Here is a 23,615-nt window from a genome sequence, read left to right as displayed (position 1 = left end):
GGGGACTTTCAAGGGCAGGATTCCTGACGTGTCTCTGAGGTACTTGCATTGTTCCATGAGACCGAAAAATCTTTTATCATGAATCCCCTCAGAACCCAGACACTTAGCATTATGCAGTTTGCAAAAGCGCCACTGTTGACTGGATAGCTGGGAGTGGGGTATGATGGCCAAGCTTTAAATCAAACCAAACCAAACCAATAAACAAACAGTAAAGAAAGCACCAAGAGAAAGTAACCCTGTTGCCCAGAAGCATTCATATAGCAAACTTAATGCAAAAGCATACAAGGTAAGGGCAATGAAACCCCACTGATGATGTGGTGGGGGAGGGAGGAGAGGCAAATGAATGAGGGGCCACAGGCATCATGCTAACCGTTGCTGCTTGTTGCTGTCTCCGCGCCCTTTGACCCTCACGTACCATTTGTATAATGGCATCAGCCTCAGCCTCCAGCTGCCGAACAGCTGCCTGGATGCTGCTAGCTGAGCCTAAACCGGAAGAACCTGGGAGAAAGAAAAAAGAAGGTAAGATGTAAACTGTAGAAAGAGAGAATGCTCAATATTCTCTCCCATCTCCTGGGCCACCACAGGGCACCTTGCCTTTGAGCTTTAAGCTCAGGCAGTCTCAGAATGCTCATCGTAAGGCACTAAGAACTACCTTTACAGATAAGGGCAGGTGACATGGGGCTGGGCAGACGGATGGTGGCAGGTGAGAGAGTTCTGCGGGACAGGGGGAAAGACATTGGATTTGGCATGCCATAGCTGAGGCAACATGGCTACAATATTTTAGCCAAGAGTGTTCAAGGACGCAGAGAGGAGACAAACTCAGTGAGTTAAATCTTGTTCACCAAAAGATCTGTCCCCAATTTCCTTGCCAGATTTCCACTCCCCTTTAATTCCCACTTGCCCTAGTGAAATTTCCTATGTAGACGGCTTGAGTGAGATACAGAATGCAGCCACCAACATTTTAAGATAGGATCATCATTTTCCTTAGAAAAGATCAAACAGGAAGGAGACATGACATTAAGTCCTGCCCTCCAGGGTCTCTTGTTTTTCCACCACCAACCTTGCCCCTCAACTGGACACCCCAGTTCCATACCTAGCCTGCCTGTCTGCTTGGCTTTCTTGTTAGCTCGGCGTGTGTCGTCCCGGAGCTGGATGATGACCTGCAGTACCCTCAAGAAGAACTTCTGGGTAGATGTCTTGGATGTCAACATGGACATAGAAGGCAACTGGAGCTCCCGGCCACCCAGAGGTCGCTTCTGAGATGCCACGATTACCACATTCTCAGCCATGTCAAACCTGGAGAGTGTAGAGGTGGCTTGCGTATACTGAGAGCATCAAAGCATCAACACCCACAGCAGGCACGGCTTTCTTGTGTCAAGCAGGGGGTAAGGAATCTCAGAAGAAAATCACACAAGTAGGAAATAGAGGGCCGGGTGTGTACAGGACAGAAACAAAATCTGTCCAGTGAAGAGGGAAAAAATAACCAGGAAGCCAGGAAGAGCCACTTTTCAGAATGTCCCTGATCCCAACCCCACAGCCAAATGGGCAGCTGCCACCTACCTGCTCTGCATTTTGCCTTTCAGCTTGGTGGTCTGTGGCTGCTCCTCAGGCAGGCCATCAGGGGAGAGGGTCTCACACTGGGCTCGCCGCTGCTGTTCCAGATTGTATTCCCGTAGTTCAGCCAGAAGGGTTCCTGGGCAGGCAGAGAAGCCAGCAAGTGTTCAGAGACTTCCCTAATGAAGCAGTGAAAAGCCAAACCTTTCCAAGAAAACTTCCTAGGTGCTTTGCTCAGCTGCACTGAACCTGGAGTAAGCAGAAATTTTGCTCTGTTCATTTTACTATGTGTGCTCACAGATCAACTAACTGCTCAGGGGCCACTGGTTTATCTGGCCTTGAGAATTTGCTGAATCTACAAGAAATAACAGCTCAGTGCAGAGGGGAAAAAGTATCTCTTTTGAAGCCCGTATACCTCTCAAACTTCTTAGGTTTTTGTGGTAATCTCAGGCAAATTGCTTAACCTCTTTCCCAATTTGCTTACCCATCTTAATAATGGGGCTCATACTGCCTAACCTCACAAGGCTGCTTTGAGAATTAGGAGATAACTGTCTAGCAGAGTGCCTAGGATACTGCCTAACCTATGGATGTTGAATAAATGGTGGCAGTCAAGAAAGATCAGAGGCCTCTTTTGGAAGAACTCTGTAATTCTCATGCAACAAAGAAGATCCTAGGTCACACAGTTTAATTGACTCTCTTATCACCTCAGCTCCAGGGATGTTTGTGAGAAGGAGATAACTACACAGGTGGTTGAGATCTAGGGAGACCCATGATTGGGATGGGAGGTGGGAGAGAGCAAAGAGAGTCTCTATGCTGAAAGCAAATCTGGCCCCACTCCTTGATTCAATCACCCCGTCACCTGGGTTTTAGTTTTCTTCTTGGTGAAACAGGAAGACTGAAACTAGATAATTTGCAAGTATTCTTAGAATTTTTGTACCCTCAAAACTGCACAAAGGCAGAGGGTATTATTCTTTCAATTCCCGAGCCTGAATGTAGCATAGGTGCATCTCTGAGGTGGCGAACTGCCTCAGCAGGCTCATCATAGGGCTCTTATGAGTGCCCAGAATGGAAAAGCAATGTCGGTCCTATGGGTGCTCATTTTCCTTCACTAAGCACCAATTACCAGCTGTGTGCCGGGGATTGGGAATGTAGAGAGAAGACCAGCCCTGCTCTCAGAGAACTGGGCAGAGGAAAACAGATGACAACCTAGTATTTTCAGTGCTGTGACAGAAGAGCTCATGGGGCTGTGCTACAGATGCATAGAGGAGTTTGATTTAGCCTGGGGGTTCAGGGAAGGCTTCCATAAAGAGATGACACCTAAGTGGAAGGTTTCAGAAAAACAGGGTGCTTTACTCCTATTATTACCTATCTGTTTACAAAGGGTATAACCCAGATGGCGGGCTCCATTCAGTAGCAGCTTCAAAACAGTGTCCCGCGTCCCAGGGTCCCCCCGAGAGAGCTGCAGTAACACATTGGCTGCATCCTCTAGGCCTTCTTCAGAACAAGAATGGGATGTCAACACCTGGGAAAAAGAAAGGAGATGGGGTGAACCCCAACTTGAGAATTAAAACATTATCTACCCCAGTCAACTCTTTCTCCCCCAACCAGAGGGAGGTCAGAAGAGCTTGGACTCACCTCCACAGAGAGCTGGAGCTGATTTTCAGTGAGGCCAGAGGATACCATCTTAAAGTCTGTGCTGCTGCCGATATCACCCACCTTCGCTGGAGATTTGCTGGCCTTAGTAGTAGTAGAAGCTTTGAGGAAACAGAACACTGTAAGCCTCTGAAACTCACATGCCAGAGACTTAAGTGGCAGAGCCAATCGCTGCACTGCCCAGGGCTTCAAAATGGAAAAGTAGTGAAAATGAAGATCCACCCCACATAGCCAAATCCAAATGACTTGGGATACCAAGGACTCTTATGACTGTACCTTCTAAAGTGACAAAGAATCCCAGATATTTCTCACAACTGTTCCCCTACCATCAGAGGGCCCTCTGAAAGCCCCCCTTCCTTCAAAATCTGTTTCTTCAAATGATTATTAGTGTGCCACAGGGCTCATTCCCTTCACTTCCTGGGGTGGCCTGGCTACTTGATTCTACCCTGATTCCCACTGTATCCTGCCTGCTCTTGAACTGCTTCCTCTGAGAACTGGCTCCCTCAACTAGGCTAGAAAGACTGGGGATTCTTTAAAGACAGGGACTTTCTCCCCATCCTCCTTTTTGAGCTTAGCCTAGGGGAAGCCACATTCAGTGGTCTCCACAGGAGTGGTGGAGGGGGGAGGGAGGGGAAAATGGAGAGAGAGAACTTGGACCAATGAGGGTGAGAATTAACACATTTGGCTCTCACAAACACAAACCACGCTGATCGCTGTCATTTAGGGAGGAATACCTGGGTGGGGCAGAGTTGGGGGTGAGGTGGGTGTACACACCCCACAGCTCCCAGCCTATATCCACACTTACTTGAAACAGTAGTGGTAGAAGTCGTGGGGGTAGTCACTGTGGTTGAAGCGGCTACAGCAATGGTGGATACAGTCGTGGCAGCAACCAGGGACGGAACAGAAGTGACAGGGGTGGTTGCAGCAGGGGGAGTGGGTGTGCTGGAGGCAGCAGTGGTAGTGGTGGTAGATGTGGTTGAGGTGGCAACAGTGGTGGAGGAAGCACTGTTGCCAGAATTAGCCTGTGCTTCCGACACTTTGTTTTCTGGGAGAGCAATTGAGATGAGAGAAAGGAGTCTGAGGAGTTTCTCAGTTAAGAGAGAGCTCCGGCGGATGACTGGGTGTGACAACATGTTCATGAGCTGCCCCAGTGGAGAGGCCTCGAGGCTGTATGGGGAAGTTTCCCCCTCACCACCAGCGCTCACTGGCACTGACTTCACGGAGTTCTTGCCTTTCCGGCTGACATTCATGTTGTCCAGTTTTACCAGTAAGTCCCAGAAGTCTGTGCAAATGCCACTGCTCGTGGACTGTGAAGAGCATGGGCTGCAGGCCTGCTTACTGCCCCTCTCCCGATCACTCTCACAGTTTGTTTCTTTGGTCCGCTGCTGTGTGAAGTGGCTGGGAAACACCTGCCAGGAAAAGAAGGACAGGCTTGGTCTAGGAGGTCTACACAGAAAATGTCTTGTGACAAGGAAAGACAACTGGCTCCTAGACTCTCCACTCCTTTGGACAGCTTTAGTAACACTGGAGAGATGTAACATAGGAGTTTTATCCAACTGATGTTGTGAAGCAGCCTAGAGAAACTAACAAAAGCTCTGTAGGGAGACAGACGATTAGCAAACTTTTCTGAACATCTATCTCTATACTTACAAAATGGGGAGGATACCTACACGGCTGTGCAAAATTGTTGAGATTACCAGGCATTTTGCATAGTGCCTGGTATAAGGCAGGCCCTCAACAAATGGCAGCAAAGCTTATGAAAAAGAGGACTGAAAAAAAAAAAGATAAAAAAAGGACTGAATTAAGTTCTAGGTCCAGCCAGCTCCATCACTTACTAGCCACATGACAAAGCCACTAAAGATTTCTGTATCCCAGGTTCTTCATCTGTAAAATGGGAACCATGCAGACCACTGAGGGTTGTTTGATGGCTGAATGAGACAATGCATAAAAATTGTGAAGAGTGAACACAAAAACCCCACAAAACTATTTACTGGACAACCTCCCAGAAACAATACAGGCCTCAGCACCAATGATGAGGACCTGGTAGCTCCCTCAGAGTTCAGATTTCACTACACTATGGCTGACAACCATCTTCCATCCCCAGGAGTTGGGTTCCTCCAAGCTCCTCACCTTGGCTAATTGAATGAGTGTATCCAGAACGTGTCTGCAGACAACAGGAGCAGCCTGGGGGTGGATGTGGACAGTGGAGCCACTACTTGCATGCTTCTCAGTATGTTTGCGCCCCCCTGAACGCTGGATCTGGAATATATTAGTCCTGCAGCCTAGGGCTGCATCCATGGATACTGAGAGCCAGGAAAGCTGGTTGGAGCTCTTAGACTCCATCTTGTGTAGCAGGTCCAGGGGCCGGTTCTCATGGCTGCTTGACCCGCAGCTCTTGCTTGACTTTTTGCCCTTTTCCTCACTTGAGGAGAGCCTGGGTGTTTCAATGCAAAGCTCACTCTCACTGCTGCGCTGCAAGATGGAGAGCAGGCTTCGGATGACCCAGTGGCGGGTCTGGGCATGGTAGCAGAGATTTCTCAGTACTCGATGTAGACGGCTAGTATTGAGCTTCGGCTCATCCACAAAAAGTAGGACCAGGAGACAAGAGAGGGCTTCGTGATCCAGGAGGAGCCGTCCTCGGAGGCGTAGGAGAGTGTCCACATTACTGCCAGAAGGCCTGGAACAGAGCATGGTTTCTGGGTAATACTTCGGCTAGAGCTCTGGGATCAGGCATAGGCCTAAGGGAGGGGGATGAGCTGGATACATCCAGGAGGCTCGAGCAGGGAGGGTGTCCAGTCCAAGGACTCTTAAGGATTCTTAATAGTAACAACAGCTGTCTCCTTGAGTGCCTACTATGTTCCAGACACCCTACAATATCTGTAACAGCTTCCTCATGGGGCTCCTGTAAAGACTAGAGAACCACCCAATTTTGAGATGATGAGCAAGAGGCTCAAATAGGTTAAGTGACTTGTCCTACCATCACACAACGATTGAGAAGAGAGCAGAGATTGCAGCCCAGGTCTGTATCAACTGCTAAAATTGGACTGCCCATAAAGTCCTAGGACACAATGCTTACTTTGACTTTCTATAGACTACCAGGAGGTTGCCTGCTGAATAGGGACTCATCACTCTACGCTCTGGCCTCGTTAATAATGAACTCTTCTGCAGCCTAGATATTGTAATCTCAAGGCAAGCGGTTCTCACTGTTTTCCTATTTGTGTGGGAGGCAGGTGGCTTTCCTTGTAACCACAGCTAGAGCCTGCTGCCTGCCTACCTTACTTTGTGATTATGGTCTACAGTAGCTACACTAACCAGAAGTGTGGCTTTCTGAAGGGGGAGTCCAAAGATCTGGCTTCCCCAATTCATTCAAGTAAACATCCTAGAGAGGTCATTCAGCCTCTCCACCTATAAATAAAGGGAGTTGGACTAGTAGTAGACATGGAAGGTGGTATGGCAAGGAAAAAAAGACAGGCAAAGGGTACCTATTATGGCTGCTGCTACCCCCCATCTGGAAGGTGCCGCCTCTCTGCACGGCAAGCCGAGTGTATTGGACCCCACGGTTGCCACTCAGGCGACTGGTGAAGGCTGGAAGGAAAGAAAAAGGAAACTGAAATTGGGGAGGGGGTGTGTGCTGAGCTGGGTCCAAGTAATACAAAGGGGAACAAAGAGTCTCATGTGGCCAAAGCCAGACATTCCAGAGCCCTCCCACTTGCCTCCCTCTGTACCCGGGCTTCGAAGAATGGCAGAGAGTGCAGAGGTGCTGCTGTGCCCAAAAAGCCGCTCATGCATGAGCTGCCTCTGCCGGGCTTCTTGCTCTCGCCTCAGGGCTTGAGCCTCAGCTGCAATGTCAGGTGGCATCACGGCCAACACGCTGTCCTCCATGTCCTCTAGGACACTACGGCGCAGGTCTGAGGGCAGAGTCTGGATGAAGGTCACAGGGTCCATGGGGGTGTCTGAGCTGGCATTCTGTGCCAGTTCCCGTCGCTGTTGCTCAGCTCTCTGCTGTGCCAGTACCTACAGAGCAGGAAGAGTCAATGGGGGCATACCCACAGCCAGGTAGCCTGGCACCACCAGCCCCCCCGCTCACATACTTCCTCCTGGATGGCTGGAGGCAGGGCAGCCAGGAACTCAGGGCTCACTTCGGTCACACCAGGATTCCCCACCACTGCAGGAGCTGAGCTATTTGTCGAGGGGGCAGTCCGCGTTGGTGGACGAATGCCCAGCTGGTTCTGTAGAACTTCTCGGCGAATGTCATCAGGGAGAGCGGCCAGAAAAGAGGGGTCCACGCCTTCGGGAAGACTAATACCTGAGGGGATATGCAAGATGTGAAGGGACTCTCACTTCTACTGAAGCCTAAAGATGTACTTGGATCAAAGAAACCCATGGCCTTGGATGAGGGAGACCAGCTTTCTCTGTCCTCATTTCATGCCAAGGACACAGGGGACAGAGAGAAGGCCCACCCACCCTTCCCTAGGCTCAGAACAGCTGTTATATGCCAAGTTCTGTGTGTGCACTGTCACTTAACCTTCAAGACCCCACCATGTAGCTATCATCACCCTCTCAGTATCAATGAGGATCAGGGAAGTTAATGGCTCCAGGTCCCAAAAGTAGGAGGTGGCAGAGAGGGGATTTGAGCTAAGATCAGTCTGACTCCAAAGGCCTGGGCTCATTCCATTGTGTAGCATCAGCTTCCTCTTACTGCAGGCCCTCCCCCCATATATATGCCACCCGCCATCTGGATGGAACGGTTCGACTGGTGGGCATTTCCATGCCAAGGGTTACTAGAAGCCTAAACAGCCCCAGGATGGCCTGAGCACACATGAAGCTCACCTGCTAGAGGATCTTCTTCTTCACTGCTTGTTGAAGGCAGTGGTTCTTCTAGGATTCCCCGGGAATCTGCTCCAGAAATGGCCACGGCAGAATCTCTGGTGGAAGAACTCTCAGAGGATGCAGGGGTAGAGCTAAAGGAAATCATTTTCAGGTTCTCTGTATTATATTTTCCCACTTATAAAATATTCCTATAGTACCCCCTTTCTCACAGAAGCCAAGTTGATTTCCCCAGTATACAAAGCATGTGTACTGGTTACTAAGTATGAACGTGGCTTGAAATACCCACCAACACACCCTGCCCTCCTCTCACTCACACAGTGCTTACCTGTCCTCAGGGGGCTGGGTAGGTTCCCCTGACCCATCACTCCTGCCTTGCACTTCTGTCACAACTGGTGGGGCATCCCCAGGAGTGGAGCTGCCTGCTGTGGGCTGCTCAGAACTGCCAGGTGCTGAGGTGTCACCCACAGCTTCCTCCAGGGTGCAGGAAGCCAGGCTGCTGGTGTCCATGGGAGAGCCTTCCAGTTGACTGCTGACAGCTGTCAGAGCATCAGAATCTTCAGCTCTCTCTGGGGAAAGAGAGGCTAGGAGGAAGTCACATGGAGAGGTTAGATCTCTGCTTCGAAGAGGGGGAGGCTGAATTAAGAAGCAGCCAGATCAGACTTCTCACTTCTTCACCTTCACTTCACGCTGGCCTGATGCTCCCCCCTCAATCTCATTTGCTTTAAAAAACTCATCTCAAGCCCTTTCTATTATCTGTTGAACATTTATGGTGTTCCAAGCATGCCTGTGAAACATCTTCTCTAGGCACCCAAGGTAAGGGATCCTGTCACTTTCAGATTTCCTGCAGGCATCATTTACACAAGCTCTTTGGTTCTGCTCGTCTAAACAAACAAGGTTCCTTTAAGGCAAAACCCCCTACACCCTAAGGTTTTTCCAGAGCACGTCACAGGCAGTATAGTAAAGAGCAGGAACGGCAAACAGGCTTGTTTACCCTGTTGGAACACTGCTGAGAAGAATTTTGAGGCCCCATTTCAAACCAGTGGGAAATAGTGCCATGAGATAAATGGTGTTGCCAGGATGGGAGAGCTGCTAAGTGTGCGGTCACGTGCTTGCCCATTCCTGGAAATGTTAAGAAAAGCAAGCTTCAGAGTTACACAGATCTGGATTTTAATCACAGCTCAACCACTTACTGAGTGACCTTGGGCTAATTATTTCACTTCTGAGTTTCAGTTTATTCATGGAGATAACACCCTCTACTTTGGATGATTGTTTTTTAAAGAAGTTAAATAATAAAATAAGCATGGCATGATAGCCAGGAACAGAGTGATCACCTCAAACTGTTGGCACCATCACTAGTATCATTAAGACACTCCGATGTATATATAATCACTTGAGGACACAGAGAAGAAACCTCAACTTTAGCTAAAAAGGTAATGTGCAATGTGAGACCCTACTATGAGGGCTTGAGCTTCTACTTTAGAAATTCTCTAAAGTAAGAGAGTAAAGAGAAACTACAAAGATGTCCATTCTTCCCCCGTTCTACCCCTACCCGCAAACCTTGAAATTCTACTCACTTATAGTGGGAGCTGGGGATAGCTCCATCTGAGTTGTTTCTGCTTCTCCACTTGGCCTTGTGGGACCCAATTCCTCTGGCTCTACAGGCATCAATAGCTGGGTAGAGCTTCCCGCTTCTCCAGTCGGGGACTGCAGCTCTTGAGGAATCTCTCCCAAGGCTGGTGGGGGTGGCAGTGTTGGTTGCTGTTGTGAGGGCTGCAGAGTGACAAGGGTCTCCTTGGGCTCAGATGTAGCTGCATCAGTTGAAGATGGGGTTGTTGGGTAGCTTTCAGGCATGGGAGTCCCATCTTTCTCGGAAAGAACGACAATGGGGTTGTTAAAAGGCAATCAGCCAAGGACCGGGGGAGCCACTCAATCAATCAGCACATGTGGCATGACAAGTATCCCACTCAGTCAGTGATGCAGGATTCCCCCCAGTCACCAACTGCTCCTAGGAACAGCTCGTGGCTGTTCTGGTATACTCAGGATGAGGGCTAAGGCACAGTGCTATCTTAGTCCCAAGAACCAAAAGATCTGACTCTTTGTAGATCCCTATGAATTAAATCCATTCTGTGCCCTGGGTGGAAGGGGGAGAGTTCAAGTCACTTTATAATACTTGCCTCACCCTAAATACCACCTGTCCCCTTCCACCTCCCTTTTCTTGCAGTCCTGATTATCCAAGGAACATCTACAACTCTGTCTGATGGAGGCAATGGTGTTAAGACTAAATGTGAATATGCAACACACCAGGGAAAGTAGTAAGTTGTATAGTTATCTTCTAATTGGGGCTTAAAATCCCTACCCCACAACAATACAACTTACTACCTCACCCCGGCATGAACAGAATCCTCTAGCAAGGGCAGTAGGCAAAAGGCCATTTTACCTGATGACAGACCCTTTCAAAGACCTTCTACCAGATTCAGGGCACCAGGACACCTACCCTCTTTCACTGCTTTAAAAATACTGTGTAGGCTTTGGTACAATTATTTCCCAACTCAAGTGCCAAAGGAGACAGAAGGTATAGGGAAGCAGAAGAAAGTTCTGAGGAAATAGGGGTGGGGGAGACATATAATACCATATGGACCAGTTATTAGAATCACAAAATGGCTACTGACGTTAGGAAAATTAGGAGAAATAGAAAGCATATAGTAGTAATACCAGTTAGCCCACCGAGCTACCTTCCCCAAAAGCAGATTGCTCAAGGCAACATTATTAGACTTTTAGATTCCACAGACCCACGAAATTTATAGAAAAAGGAAAAAATAAAGAGACAAGAGACTAACACAGGATCACCAACTTTTAATTTAGCCAAGAAAAAAATCCCATTAATATCATTTAATAAAAATATTTTGATACCAAAAAAGTAGGAAATACATAATCTCTGTAATTTATAATAGTCCTTTAAATTGAACAAACTCGGCTTTTTGAAAAACTCATTAAACCTCCCTTATTCTGTTCATTTCCACTGAGGACTAGCATTTAGGAACCACTGTCATCAGGTGTTCTCATTAAGCACCACACCATGGGGGTCAGTAAAGGGGACAGGACACATGGCCTCACTACACATGCCAGAACGCAGTACAGCATAATCAGAATGAGAACCTAAAAACACAGCACGTCGGAGGGGAAGTGCACCACCGTGGGAAAGACAGTAGACTGTATAGTTATCTCCAAGATGGGGTATGACCCTAAAACTATACAATCTACTACCTCATCCCACAGAGCACCAGTGTTCATCTTCAGCCCACTTGGGCCAGCTATTTGGGTCAGGATAAAAAACCAATCAATTAGCAAGAAGGGGAAAAGGGAGGGAGAGTTACCTGAGAGGTTCTGTTCAGTGGAGTCATTTGTCTTAGATGTAGTACACTGCAAAGAAAAGGGACAGACCAATGTGGGACTTTGCAAGCACATGAGATAGAGGTCAACTTTAAAATAGTTGCCATCTCCCACATATGACACATATGACCTGGATGGAAGATGGGCACTTGAGCATGCAAACATACCTCCAGTTTCTCTAATACATACTCATGCTCAAGGATTGCTTGGGGACAAGGGAGAAACTGTCAGGGGGCTGACTAAACAAGGAGAGGAAAGGATAATAAAAACCACATTGGAGATGGGCTTGGACATAGGACATGACCTGAACACAATCGTTGAGATAAGCAAGAAATTCTTAAAAGTTTCATCTATATATATTTCCCTTCCTTGAGCTCATTTTGTACACTCTGGCTTTTTCAATCATATGCCAGGCTTATTTCCTATCCCTTTACATGTGCTTGAAACAATGTTACTATTTATTAGGCAAAAGTTCTATACAAAGGTATATTTGTTAGATCAAGCTTGTTATCATTAATTGAACATTACAATATCCTTTTAAATCTGATGCCCTGTTGAGTGCGGTATAATAAAGTCTTTCACTCAAGTTTTTTAGTTTCCTCGTATTTTTATCAGCATTTACTTCATTTATTTCAAAGCTATACTATTCAAGGTTCCAGAAGTTTCAGAAAAACCAAAATCATGTTAGAGATTTCACAAATTGAGCCCTAGAAAATGACATGTGGTCATGGGGTTCAGGGTAGGAACATTTTCTCTGATCTGAAGCCTAAGCCCAACTTATTCAAATGTTGGAATGGAATCATATTGGTAAGGTTTCCCTGACACTTAAGAAGGCAATCCACCGAAACGGAATTGAACCATTAAGAGCATGGGCTTAGTCAAGGTCATTGTTCTTGTCTAGCTGTAGTCACTGAAAGTAGAGACTGTATAGTGTAACTGGTGAGTCAGGAGCTGCTCTGGTTCTGGCTCCAGTTTTCCCCAGCAAAACACCGGAGAAACAATTTTCCCTCTGGGTTTGATTTCTTTTCCCCTAAAAACCATTCAAGTGTACAGTGAATTTGAAGTGGATCATTTCTCAGTTTCAGTGTGAACGTCCTAGAATCTTCAATGACTCTTGGGGCCAGCCACATGTATGCTAAAACCGTGGGAAAGTTAAGGCAGACATAGCCAAAGATGAATCCTCCCAGCTCTTGGGAATCACCTGTGCACTCTGATCCCTGTTCTCCTTATCTTCTTTGCCTTTGTCGGTTATCTTTGTTTCTTCCTCAGCTAGCTGTTTCCTGCGTTTCTCCCGCCTTTCTTCCAGCTCCTCATCCCTCAGGAATTCCAGGTGATTGACAATGGGCACTTTAACAACTGGACCAAAGAAGCAAAGATCGGAGGCTGCTCAGGGGAGGTGGGGGAGAAAGCCAAGAGGCAGAGCTTGGGGCCACAGAGAACCAGGGAAACAACTTTCCATGCACTGTCCCAGCCCTGGAAGACTCACTACTGCCCTGATAACCAAACTGCCACACACCTGAAACACAGTCATGCATGCTCTCAGCATCAAGAACTTTGCATTCCTCTGTCCAACGGGTCAGGGCTGTGGGGATGCTGGACAGGGTCCCTGTAGAGAAACAAAGGAGAGTGAGACTCTTGGCATTGTCATGCATCAATTGATCCAAAAATTGCAGTATTTCCCTAACAGGACCCAATGTCTATCACAAGGTTTGGAACATCATAGGTATCCAGATATAATACGGTTTTTATTGCCCTTGGCTAAATCACTGAGTGGTTCTGGTTCCTATAAAATGGGATTTCTCCAGGCAGGGCAGATACTGTTCTGCTTTCCCTCAGCAGGGAAAAAGAACCAGACAAACGTTACCCTCTCTTTCACCACATAAACTTGCCTGCTTGGCTGGTAGCTGTACTCTGATCATGGAAAAAGTCATCCAGTAGTTCATCGTCAGACCGGGCGATGATGTGGACGTCATCGTTGCCCACTAGGAGGCGGGCCCGGCCTCGGCTTTGTAGGGGAAGGCTGCTGCTCAGCTGAAGGATGTCAGCAGCAGCAGAGGGACCAAGCAACCTGTAGGGTGATGGTGGGGTACCATGGTCACTGTACATCCACAGGGACACTGCAAACTGTTATTGTGAGATCCTTTCTGTATCCTCTACGAAATGCATGACATTATTATGGACCTGATCATATTGCACATAAGTCTTAGTTACTTTTCTAACTACTCCATCAGTTTGCAAACTTGTTTTGGGCTAAGGTTGCATATTACTCCATAGTTCCTGGAACAGAGTGAGCGTCACTGATAATACCAGGCACTGTGTTAGGGTATAGTATCTCTCTTATACACCCACTACCGTCTGTGCATTGACCATTATGATAACTATATTCCTTCCTTTCACTTCTAAAATTGTTTCTCCCTAGTGGGAGAAACTCTAAGTTAAAGGGCAGGGATCCTGTCCTGACCATATCTTAAGTGCTAAGTGTTTGGCGTATGAGATGCTTAGTGACTGCTGACTGTATGTACAGGACACTTAAGCAGAAAAACATGTTATACAATTTGGTATTCTCCCAAAGGCTGCACATATAATCCACAAAGAAACAGAACAAATACATTATCTGTGTGTGTGACAAGAGCATTATCCCCCCAGGTCAAGACAATGCTGAAGCTCACTGAGCCCAACAATCTTCCTTGTAACTCACCTCTGGAGTATAAGAGGAGGATTGGGCTGACGATTCCCAGGGTAGTGAACGTGAATGGTGTGGCCTGTGTTGGCCGTCAGCTGCCTCAGGGTCCTCTGACTGCGCCCAATGCCCTGGGTGAGACGCGTTGTAGAAGAGCCACTGCCCAGCGTCAGGGAACTGTGGTCTGCATGGCGTACCATCAGTGGGTGGGTGGTAGGGATATTTCCTGGGGATGGGGGGATGTCTGCTGCAAGGACAGTATGTGAAGGGGTCAGTGCCAAAAAGAAATTTCTTCTGTGGTTGTTCAAGCAGAACCATGTCTCCTGGGCCTTACTTCCTCACACGGAAACCTGAGCTTTGTCCTTTCTCCCTCATTCCCACGCCTTATCTACGATCACTGACACTACCATGGCTTATGCCACCATCTCTCACCTAGATACTGCGACAGCCTCCTAAATAGTACTTGCTCCCAATCCATTCTCTATACTAAGCCACAGTGATGCTTGTAGGCCCCTCAGAAACATGCTGTTCTCTCCACCTTGACGACTCCTCTCCCCCTTCTTCACCTGCACTTTTGTTTTTGGCCTAGATATCACTTTTTCTGATTCTACAAATGGGTCTAAAAACCCTTTACTCTGTGCTTTCTTACCATACTACAATGTAATGCCTGCTGACTCATAATTCCTAATAGACCATAAGCTCCTATGAGGGAAAAGGATTGTTTTCTTTTTTATTGCTGTATCCCTAGCACCTAGGACACAGTAGGCACTCCTCAAATATTTGTTCAATTTGCTGAATGGACAGAGGCTCAACTTAATAAGGAAGATTGATGGAAATCACAAAAATGCAAAGAAAATCACAAAATAGAAAGTATCTTGAAAATTATGTAATCCACCCCATTTTTTTTTTCTTTTCACATTTTTCATTTACAGGTGACAAACTGAGGCTCAAAGGTGACAAACTGAGGCTCAAAGAGGTAAGAGACTACTTGGCCAAGACAACAGACCAGAACAGTTCAGTGTTTTCTGCTATATCATGCTTGTGATTTGGGAGTAAAGACCTGCCTTCTCAAGACAGCTTGGTTTTAAGAACTGGATGCTAAAAGGGAACTCTGACGTTGATGGGGGAAGAGAGAAGAGATTCACTCTCTCCTCCGAAAAGATGCATTTTTGATGAACAGAGTGAATGTGTTCAAATCTACTCCCCAATGCCAAGCTCAAAGGTGTCTACCCAAACTCTCAAGATCCAGTGTTACAGACATAAGGATTAGTGATTGCCCTATCACTGTAGCGTACACATGGGTGCCTGATGCAGTCAGCCTTGGTCTCACTTTTTTTTTAATTCAAGCAAATCATCAAGTTGTCCAGGCTCTAAAATGGCTGGCTGCCTGTTTACTGAGGTGGAGAGAACAAAAGGAGCCTCTCACAGTTCCTCCTTCTAGGTATACACTTACTGAGAGAGATGGATTCAGATATCCCTTGCCCCAGGAAGTTGGCATAAGAAAAGAGGTGCTTTCTGTATCAGATTGATAGCTGCTCTAGTTCAGGGTATAAGAAGCAAGAGATAAAACCCAGCTGAGCCCCTGTGTCTTACTAGCACTGGAGAACATGTTGTCAAACTCAATGATGAGATCATCCTCCCGGTCAAAGCGCTCAAATCGGACCAAGGGAGAAGCGTTCATATCAGGGTAATCCTCATCCAATTCCATTTCAGAGCCATCGTCGTCATCGTCTTCATCTCCCTCTTCACCTTCATCATCCTCCTTAAGGGGAAAATAGGAGATGGAGAATTGCTGGAGGTAAGGATTTTCTGAAGTCTGGTGTCATGGCCACATTTGCACATGAGGGAGGGAGGCGTTGAGGCTAGCAACCCAGACTGTTGGTTTTCTCCAGCTGTGTGTTCCCATGGAAGAGGACGTCTGAACCAACCCAAACACAGTCCCCCCTCACCTGATCATCTTCCTCATCTTCCTCCTCCTCCTCCTCTTCATCCTGACTATCATCCTCATCCTCGTTACTGCCACTGCTGTCCTCTTCCTGAGTGTGCTCCTCCTCATCCTCAGGGTCCAGGATATTCATGGAATCTAAAACAAAGGGAGCACATTGGAGGACTATACTGAGTAGCTAGAAAACAGGCTACTGTGCAGGCCAGCAGATTGAGTGGGAAGGCGATGGGGTATTTGACTCTAGGAGAGGAAGAACCAGATCTGGGGTGATGTACAGACTTAGTGAGCCAGCCCCGATTTCCTGAGAGTGCCAACCAATGCATCAATATGCTGAGCCATGCGGCTGAATGTGGAGGCTGGCTATAGGGTGGTGCTTGAGGAGCCATGGTCTAGGACTTGGCCAAGTCTGTTGGTGCCCCCTTGCCTTTCCAGCCCTACTTTGCTACTGACTGCATCCTGTTGGTAAGAAGGAATCTGGAGCGATGATAGCAGGTGGGTGAGAAGAAAGCGAACCAAGTAAGAAGTGACAAACTTTTGGGCAAGCAGTAGTTAACATGTTATTTGAAAAACTGGCTGAGGATAAAGTGGATGGTGTATGTCAGCGCATGCAGACAGATGCTTCCTTATTCTGCACATGTGGGCAGCTGCCTCCAGGAAAACCCTAGTATAGTGTCTGTCAGACGTGCAGGGCAAGAAGGGAGGCCTTTCCGGCCTCGGCACTCTCACCTTCTCGGTTGGCCTGCAAGGTGGAAGCTTGGCTGAGGTTGGAAGGAGCTTCATCCATCAGCACGTCCTCTTGTGATTCATCCTCTCCACTTCTGCTCACTGAAGGTTACAGAGCAGAGCCTTCACTGAACAACAGAGGACTTCCCTTTCCAGATTGGGTGGGCCTAAAGTAGCTATGTACACCCAGCAGATATCCACTATTTTTCTGGATGAGGAAGACCTGGGTTCTCTGCTGTTGACTAGCTAGGTGAGCTTGGCCAGTCACTTTACCTGTCTGAGTCTCAGTTTCCTCATACGTAAAATGGGATGATCACATCTGCCCTGCCAATCCCACTAACTGTGAAACCACAGAGGATAATGGGTGTGAAAAAGCCTTGTCAAGTTTAAGAATACATGTCTACTTCTGTTTATCCTTTGATTTTCTTCATCAATAAAATAAAAACAAGTAACATACCCTTGGAGCCAGGTGACAGTAGAGTACCTTTGCTGTTTTTCCTGAGTTGTAAAAAGCAACTTTTTTACAACTCAGCTGTAAAAGTTGTAAAAGATCCTTAGGGAATGATCACTCTTTTTACACTACTGAGACTTAGAGGCAGAAAGCTCCTGGATTCACTGAAGAACTGAAAGGAAAGTACTTTCTCACCCTACAGCCTCCATAGCCTCCTCTAGGCCTCCATGAATAAACACTCTTGATGTGCCTGTAGCCTCCTCTAGGCCTCTATGATGTGCCTGATGTATTATCTATACTGATGGCCACCCCCTCCACCTCCCCGACACAGGCAACACTTCAGACCAGCCACAGGTCTGTAGATGGCTTGTGAATTTCTCATCTGTAAGACTGTCAACATCAAGACAAGCAGCAATCTAGGCTGGCTATGAGCCCTTAGGCAGAGCTGAGCAAGCAGATGATGAGAAAAAGGGTCCTCCCGAGAGAGACTGAGGCAAAGGAAGAGGCTATACTCAGTTCTGGGGCTCTCACCTATAATTGTACTGTTCCCAGATCCGCCATCCCTCTCAAGCAACTCATCTATCAGGTCCTCCAGCTCATTCTCAACCTGGAGAGAAATAGAACATATATATGGATGCACACAAGTCTATCATTGTGCTGGTGCTCAACCCTAAAAAAAGCCAGCAAGGGGGCATATATTTCTAGGATAATATGTGACAGAGGATGTTACAGAAACACCACACACTTGGTGCTAAGAGCACAGCAACTACCACGTGCTGCCAATCCACACTCAGACTGCCCTTCAAATGGGTCCATCCCAGGTATCTGAGACCAGATTAAGTCTTTATACTCTTCAGGAATTCAGGAATACACGCAGATCTCCTTAGAGCTAGCAGCTCAGGACTGTAGGCCCCATTTCTTACCATTGCTACCAGCTCCAGAAATTACAATGCTTTCTTTAGGGTCTGTAGAATACTGCCATTTGAATGCCCCAGTGAGAGCTGGTGCTATAGGCACAACAGTGATGTTAAGGAGCGTCCATTAATGACCAGAACCAAGTAAATCAAAGACCCTAGGCCCAAAGGGCTCAGGCCAGCTTTCTATATCAACATTTCACCCATGCCTATGTTTTCTTGTTGGGATCTACTCCATTTTATAGATAGTATATGGCATCCTGGCTCTGCACCCACCCCTCATTTAATACAATTCAAACACATTTACTGAGCATCTACTAAGCATTATCATCTGTGCTCCTCTGCAAAATAGACAAATGAATTTAGGCAAGGATCTAAAGTACTCACCCACCCACACCACTTGGGGGTTTGGTTCAGCACCACAACAGGGGTATGCTGGGTGATCTGCCTCCCTACCTGCATCTCTTGTGAACTGAGCACCTCAGGCTGCCCAGCAATCACCACTGAGTCGGTTTCAGCCTCCCCATCCATGATATCCCCATCTGCCACCTCTGTCTGAGTGACATCATGATCCTCCTCCTGCACTTCTGCTTCCCCAGGCTCGCCTGAAACAATCAACCAACCAGCAAAATAATCAAAAGGTGCCTATGTGCAGGGCACCATGAGACAAGCGTAAGACAGTAAGGTCCCTTCCCTGGGCAAATTTACAAGTTCTCAGAGAATACATGAATGGGTGACAAAGGAAAAGACAAGGCTACGTGTGAGGATAGCCAAATAAGGCTGCAATTTTAAGGAATTCTTTGTGGGGCAGATTCCCACGCCACTATGACAGATCTGTGGAAGGCCAGCAAGTTCCCAGGGAAACAATACCAAGCTAGAACAGTTGTGATGCCATGCCCATAAAATAACTACACCCACCCGGCCAGCTCTCCAGTCCATTGGCTGATTCCCTACCTGGGTCCTGTTGGTTGCTATTAGAGTCTTGAGCAGCTCCTTGGGCATCCTGCTCAGACTTGCTCTTGCTAGAAGCACTCTTGCTGCCAAAAAGGCTACTGGGCTGGTTCACAATCCGGGAAAGTGTTTCCAAAGGCTTCAGAGCAGCATTGACTGTGTTGGCCATGTTGGGACTGAGATAAAGGAAGATACAGAGATGAACTGAGCACAGAAATCCATACTAAAAGGAACCAAGGCTCATCAGAGTAACAACTGATCCCAGGAATGGGACATGGAAGGTACAAGGTGAGCCTGAGACATCTTGTTGTGCCAGAAGGCCTTCAAAAGCAAGAAGGCTTTAAAGAATTAATGGGGTCATTACCACAGGCCAAACCTTAGCATCAAAAAGAATAATGATGGTAATAGATTATAACACATTAAATATAATCTGCAGCCACAGGGAAACAAATGCAGGCAGAAAAAGGTCTTCATTATATAAGAATGCCAGCTAATAAACAGGAATGAGAGAATCAGAAAACTATCACTGCAACCAGCAATGTTAAGTGATCTAGGTAAAGACCACTAGTGAATGCTAAAACTAGTGAGTTAAAAATCTTCAGGGCATAGGATATTCACGTGATCTTCACGTGAACTTAAAGCATCACCTCACGGATAATTTGTTAATACAAAGTGGAACTCTAACCATTAACTATGTGATCAAACTTAGTATCACCCAATAATGGGACCAAGTGGCATTATGCGTCTCCTGATGTGATGCACTGAAAAAGGCAAACATCACCTATGTAGTATTCTTGCCAAAAAAAGTTTACCCTGAACCTAACCATAAGGAAGCAATTAGACAAATCCAGACTATGGGATGTTCTATAAGACATTCGACCTTCTGGACTCTTCAAAACAGTCAAATGTCAAAAAAATAAGAGACACGTGGCAATCAAATACAATGAATGATGCTCTCTGGATCCTGGATCAACACACTCTCCTCCGGGATATAAAGACATTCTTGGAATAATTGGAGATAGATGAATATGAAGTACATAGTGAGTATTATTATATTAATGGTAAGCTTCTTAGAGGTGATGACAGTATTTTAGCTATGTAATGGAATGTTTGTTCTTAGGAGACACATGCTGAAGTATTCAGAGGTTAAGCATCACGTTTATAACAAATTTCAAATGATTTACCTCACGAAAAGAGGAGGGGGGGGAACTAAGGCAAATAGGACAGAATGCTAACCACTGGTTAATCTAGGTGAGACATATAGTGCTCATTATACTGTGAGCTCAAAATTTTTAAACATTTAAAAAAACTGATGAGGTTGTTATCAAATGAACAAAGAAGTCAGTTTGAAGAGGTCCCACAAGCCCAAAGGTGTAATGAAAAAGAACATGAAGAATGAGCATGAAGAGAAGGATAACTGTAGTGATCCAAGTAATTCAATCAGATTTTAAAAATCAAGGAAAATTCATGAGTCCATAATACTACACAGAAAATAGAAAGCCAGAGCTCGTATTTGAGGTGGAGTTTAATCCATTTTTGACTTTACTCTGAAAATTGGTGACTGAAGGGAAAAAATTAAGTTTTTATCCTGGCTTTTTAGTAGGAACTGTATTATAGGGTAACCAACTTTCCCTCTTGAACTGGAGCTAGAATCACAGAAATATAGCAGCTAATAATGTAGAAGGAATGACAGAAATTACAAAGTTGTCATCAATAATCCTCTAAGAAATTAAAAGACACAGGCAAGGATTATCAACTGGTGTTAAGACCATTAATTAGGTATATGGTTGATAGGGAACTAGACATTTGTACAGTGCTGAAGTAATAACACTGTTATTTTCTGGTAAGAAGGAGGAAAATATAACAGTACAATGATGATTATCACTCTACCCTAGTGGTCAATCTTATCATGATTAATGGTAGTTCAAAGAGATGCATTTCCCCATGATACAATATGAAATGTACATCATCATCTATGATATATCCTAGCCAAATAATGTTTAAATTGCTCCATTAAGCCTCTACCTCTAAGCTTACAGCAAACAGGGAGTAAAAGCAACAAGTTAAACTACACTTCGTGGAACCAAGTGGACCAAATCTAGGAAAACATTCTACAGGTCTGATCACTTCAATAAATTTGTTCATGAACAACAGCAATAAAATGAAGATTAAAAAAATTAAGGACCTGTATTAGAATAACAGAGACTCAGAGGACATAACCAGATGTAATACAAGGTCCATAATAATCTTCTTACAATAATTAAGAGGGGGGAAGCTTGGGAAAAAACTACTGATACAGACCAACTCATGAGTTTGTGGCAAATGAGAGAATTAAGGCCCAAAGAAAGGAAAGTGCCTTGCTTAAAAGCAACAATACTAAGAACTCAGGTTCCCGCCTACATCCAAACTCTTCCTATCACACTGGCTGCTAATTACTTATCTGTCAAGGATACATGAAATACTAGGCAAATGGACAAGTATGAAGCACGATTAAGAAGAGGGCAAAAGCCTGGTGCTGGAGGTCAGGAATAATTTTACCTGGACAGGTCCAGGCTGTGAGGCACTCTGGCCAGGTCATTAACCAGTCCCTTCTTCAGGAAGAGTCGAATGATGTTGTTCATGCCATTGTGTTGAGTCTTGGCTGTTGCACTGCTGTAGAAACTGGAGGTGGAGGGGCAGGACTCCATGATAGTACTGATGATACACATCACTGCCTGAAGCCTAGGAGAGAAGTTTGACATCTCTATCACGTGAATACAGCCCATTCTTAGGCCACGTCTTCACTAACTTGCCTCAGATAACCCTCCTGGTTTCTTCTGTGTTTCCTTCTGGAAGTAACATCTAAACAAGTAAGAAAGAACTCACTCCCTGGGTGGAGGCATTCTTCATTTTCTTTAAACATAATTTGAAAAAGTAAAGTTGAATAACCCCCTCAACTTCTTACTTGAAGACCCTAGAAATATAATGAAAACATCCCTTTGTTTTCTCTAAGCCGTTTACCCACCTCCTCCAAGTGTCATTAGTACTTTGGGTATTTGGTAGCACTAGAACTATCTGAGAGAACCAGAGAATGTACAGTGCCAGGATGACCAGAACTCTTGTTCAAATGCAAGGAATCCATGGGACAAGAATGAAGTTAGGGGATGCTACTGGTTATTAGCACTAAGTCAGGCACGGATTTTACCTGGCATGTTTCTCTGTACTCTCAGCCATAGCCAGTGCCCTTCCCAGGGCTGCTTTTACTTCATTCACAAGGGCCACCTGGGCATCTGTGCCACTCCCTGCGGCAGCCAGGCTTGCGAGGAATAGGCGGGCCAGGGCAGGTGTATCCTTGTCTTCTGCATTCTGGGTATGTGGGAGGAGGTGGTCCAGGACAAAAGCTAGCACACTGCAGTCCTGAAAAGTCATTAATCGTGACATTTACTCACAAGCACAATTACGCCATACTGTTTGCACATCAACAAGGTACACGCATACAGAACTGATCCTTGGAGTCATCCAGTCAATGATTATCAGGCCCACTTTATAGACGAAAAAACCAAGACTTAAAGGTGCAAGCCAAGTGAGTAACAAATCTTGAGTTTATGCTTCCAAATTCCATTCATTTTTCACAAGCTTACACATCTTCATTAATCTGAGGCCTAAAGAAATGTGGCTTGCCAAAGAACTTAAGTCAATGGCGATGATTCAAACCTTGATCCCTAATTCAGTGCTACAATTACTCCCGTTTCTAATTAAATTGTAGTATTTACTGAAACCTACAATGTGCCCAGGACCCTGGGCTAAAAATTGGCAGGGGTTGAATGAGAAACACACAGCACAGTCACAGATATGGATATGCAGAAATAGTTAATGCAGTGTTACTTAAAATATCAAAAAAGGCCCAATAACAGGGAAGGAAATTAAGTCAGACTTTCCCTCCCCCTCTAAAAATGATTTCTGCCCTGATAATTCTTTATCTTAGAAAGAAACTTAGTTCTGTTGTCATTCAAGTAGATTTTGGATCAAAATGCAGTGGCGATTTTGGAACTAGATAGAGATGATGGTTGCACGACACTGAATGTAAAATGCCACTCAACTGTATACTTTAAGATACTTAGTTTTATGTGCATTTTACCTCAATTTAAAAAATGCATTGAAGGGACTTCCCTGCTGGTCAAGTGGTTAAGACTCCGAGCTCCCAATGCAGGGGGCCTGGGTTCGAGCCCTGGTCAGGGAACTAGATCCTGCATGCTGCAACCAAGAGCCCACATACTGCAACTAAAAGAGCCCGTGTGCTGCAACAAAGACCCGGTGCAGCCAAATAAATAAATAAATATTTTTAAAAAATGCATTGAAGAATTCTAGGCTCTGGGTAGTAAGATAAGGTGACCCTGTTAACTATTAGAAATAAAAATTTCCCAGTAGTGAATAAAATACAAAGTTAAAACAGTTTTCTGAAAAAAAGTGTAACATTACCAGTAAAAACTGAAAAAAAAAAAAGCCTTGCAATTTGGGCAACTGAGTGGATTCGTGCAACCATGA

General features: G+C 45.8%; 1 protein-coding gene across 8 annotated transcripts in view; it reads right to left on the bottom strand.

The window, feature by feature from the left end:
- HUWE1 (HECT, UBA and WWE domain containing E3 ubiquitin protein ligase 1) overlaps positions 1-23,615 on the bottom strand; it is a 143,367-nt gene that overhangs the window by 7,717 nt on the left and 112,035 nt on the right. For 3 of the 8 annotated variants that reach the window (XM_060138841.1, XM_060138843.1, XM_060138842.1), the window contains 26 exons: positions 22,276-22,487; positions 21,630-21,812; positions 19,095-19,267; positions 18,597-18,745; positions 17,758-17,833; positions 16,779-16,877; positions 16,057-16,190; positions 15,701-15,869; positions 14,126-14,354; positions 13,317-13,495; positions 12,944-13,033; positions 12,629-12,810; positions 11,412-11,457; positions 9,612-9,899; positions 8,363-8,618; positions 8,038-8,168; positions 7,299-7,513; positions 6,933-7,221; positions 6,690-6,792; positions 5,338-5,884; positions 4,013-4,616; positions 3,190-3,308; positions 2,920-3,076; positions 1,561-1,693; positions 1,094-1,296; positions 371-498 (listed from right to left, as the gene is read on the bottom strand). In XM_060138841.1, the coding sequence (XP_059994824.1) occupies positions 371-498; positions 1,094-1,296; positions 1,561-1,693; positions 2,920-3,076; positions 3,190-3,308; positions 4,013-4,616; positions 5,338-5,884; positions 6,690-6,792; positions 6,933-7,221; positions 7,299-7,513; positions 8,038-8,168; positions 8,363-8,618; positions 9,612-9,899; positions 11,412-11,457; positions 12,629-12,810; positions 12,944-13,033; positions 13,317-13,495; positions 14,126-14,354; positions 15,701-15,869; positions 16,057-16,190; positions 16,779-16,877; positions 17,758-17,833; positions 18,597-18,745; positions 19,095-19,267; positions 21,630-21,812; positions 22,276-22,487 (5,094 nt within the window). The remainder of the gene's footprint in view (positions 1-370; positions 499-1,093; positions 1,297-1,560; positions 1,694-2,919; positions 3,077-3,189; positions 3,309-4,012; positions 4,617-5,337; positions 5,885-6,689; positions 6,793-6,932; positions 7,222-7,298; positions 7,514-8,037; positions 8,169-8,362; positions 8,619-9,611; positions 9,900-11,411; positions 11,458-12,628; positions 12,811-12,943; positions 13,034-13,316; positions 13,496-14,125; positions 14,355-15,700; positions 15,870-16,056; positions 16,191-16,778; positions 16,878-17,757; positions 17,834-18,596; positions 18,746-19,094; positions 19,268-21,629; positions 21,813-22,275; positions 22,488-23,615) is intronic. The other 5 variants (XM_060138847.1, XM_060138848.1, XM_060138846.1 and 2 more) reach the window with 4 other exon arrangements.

This window comes from Lagenorhynchus albirostris, chromosome X (genome assembly GCF_949774975.1).
Source record: "Lagenorhynchus albirostris chromosome X, mLagAlb1.1, whole genome shotgun sequence".
Classification (NCBI taxonomy): domain Eukaryota; kingdom Metazoa; phylum Chordata; class Mammalia; order Artiodactyla; family Delphinidae; genus Lagenorhynchus; species Lagenorhynchus albirostris.
The sequence above is the reverse complement of the archived record's forward strand: the minus strand, read 5'-3'. Positions and strand labels throughout refer to the sequence as shown.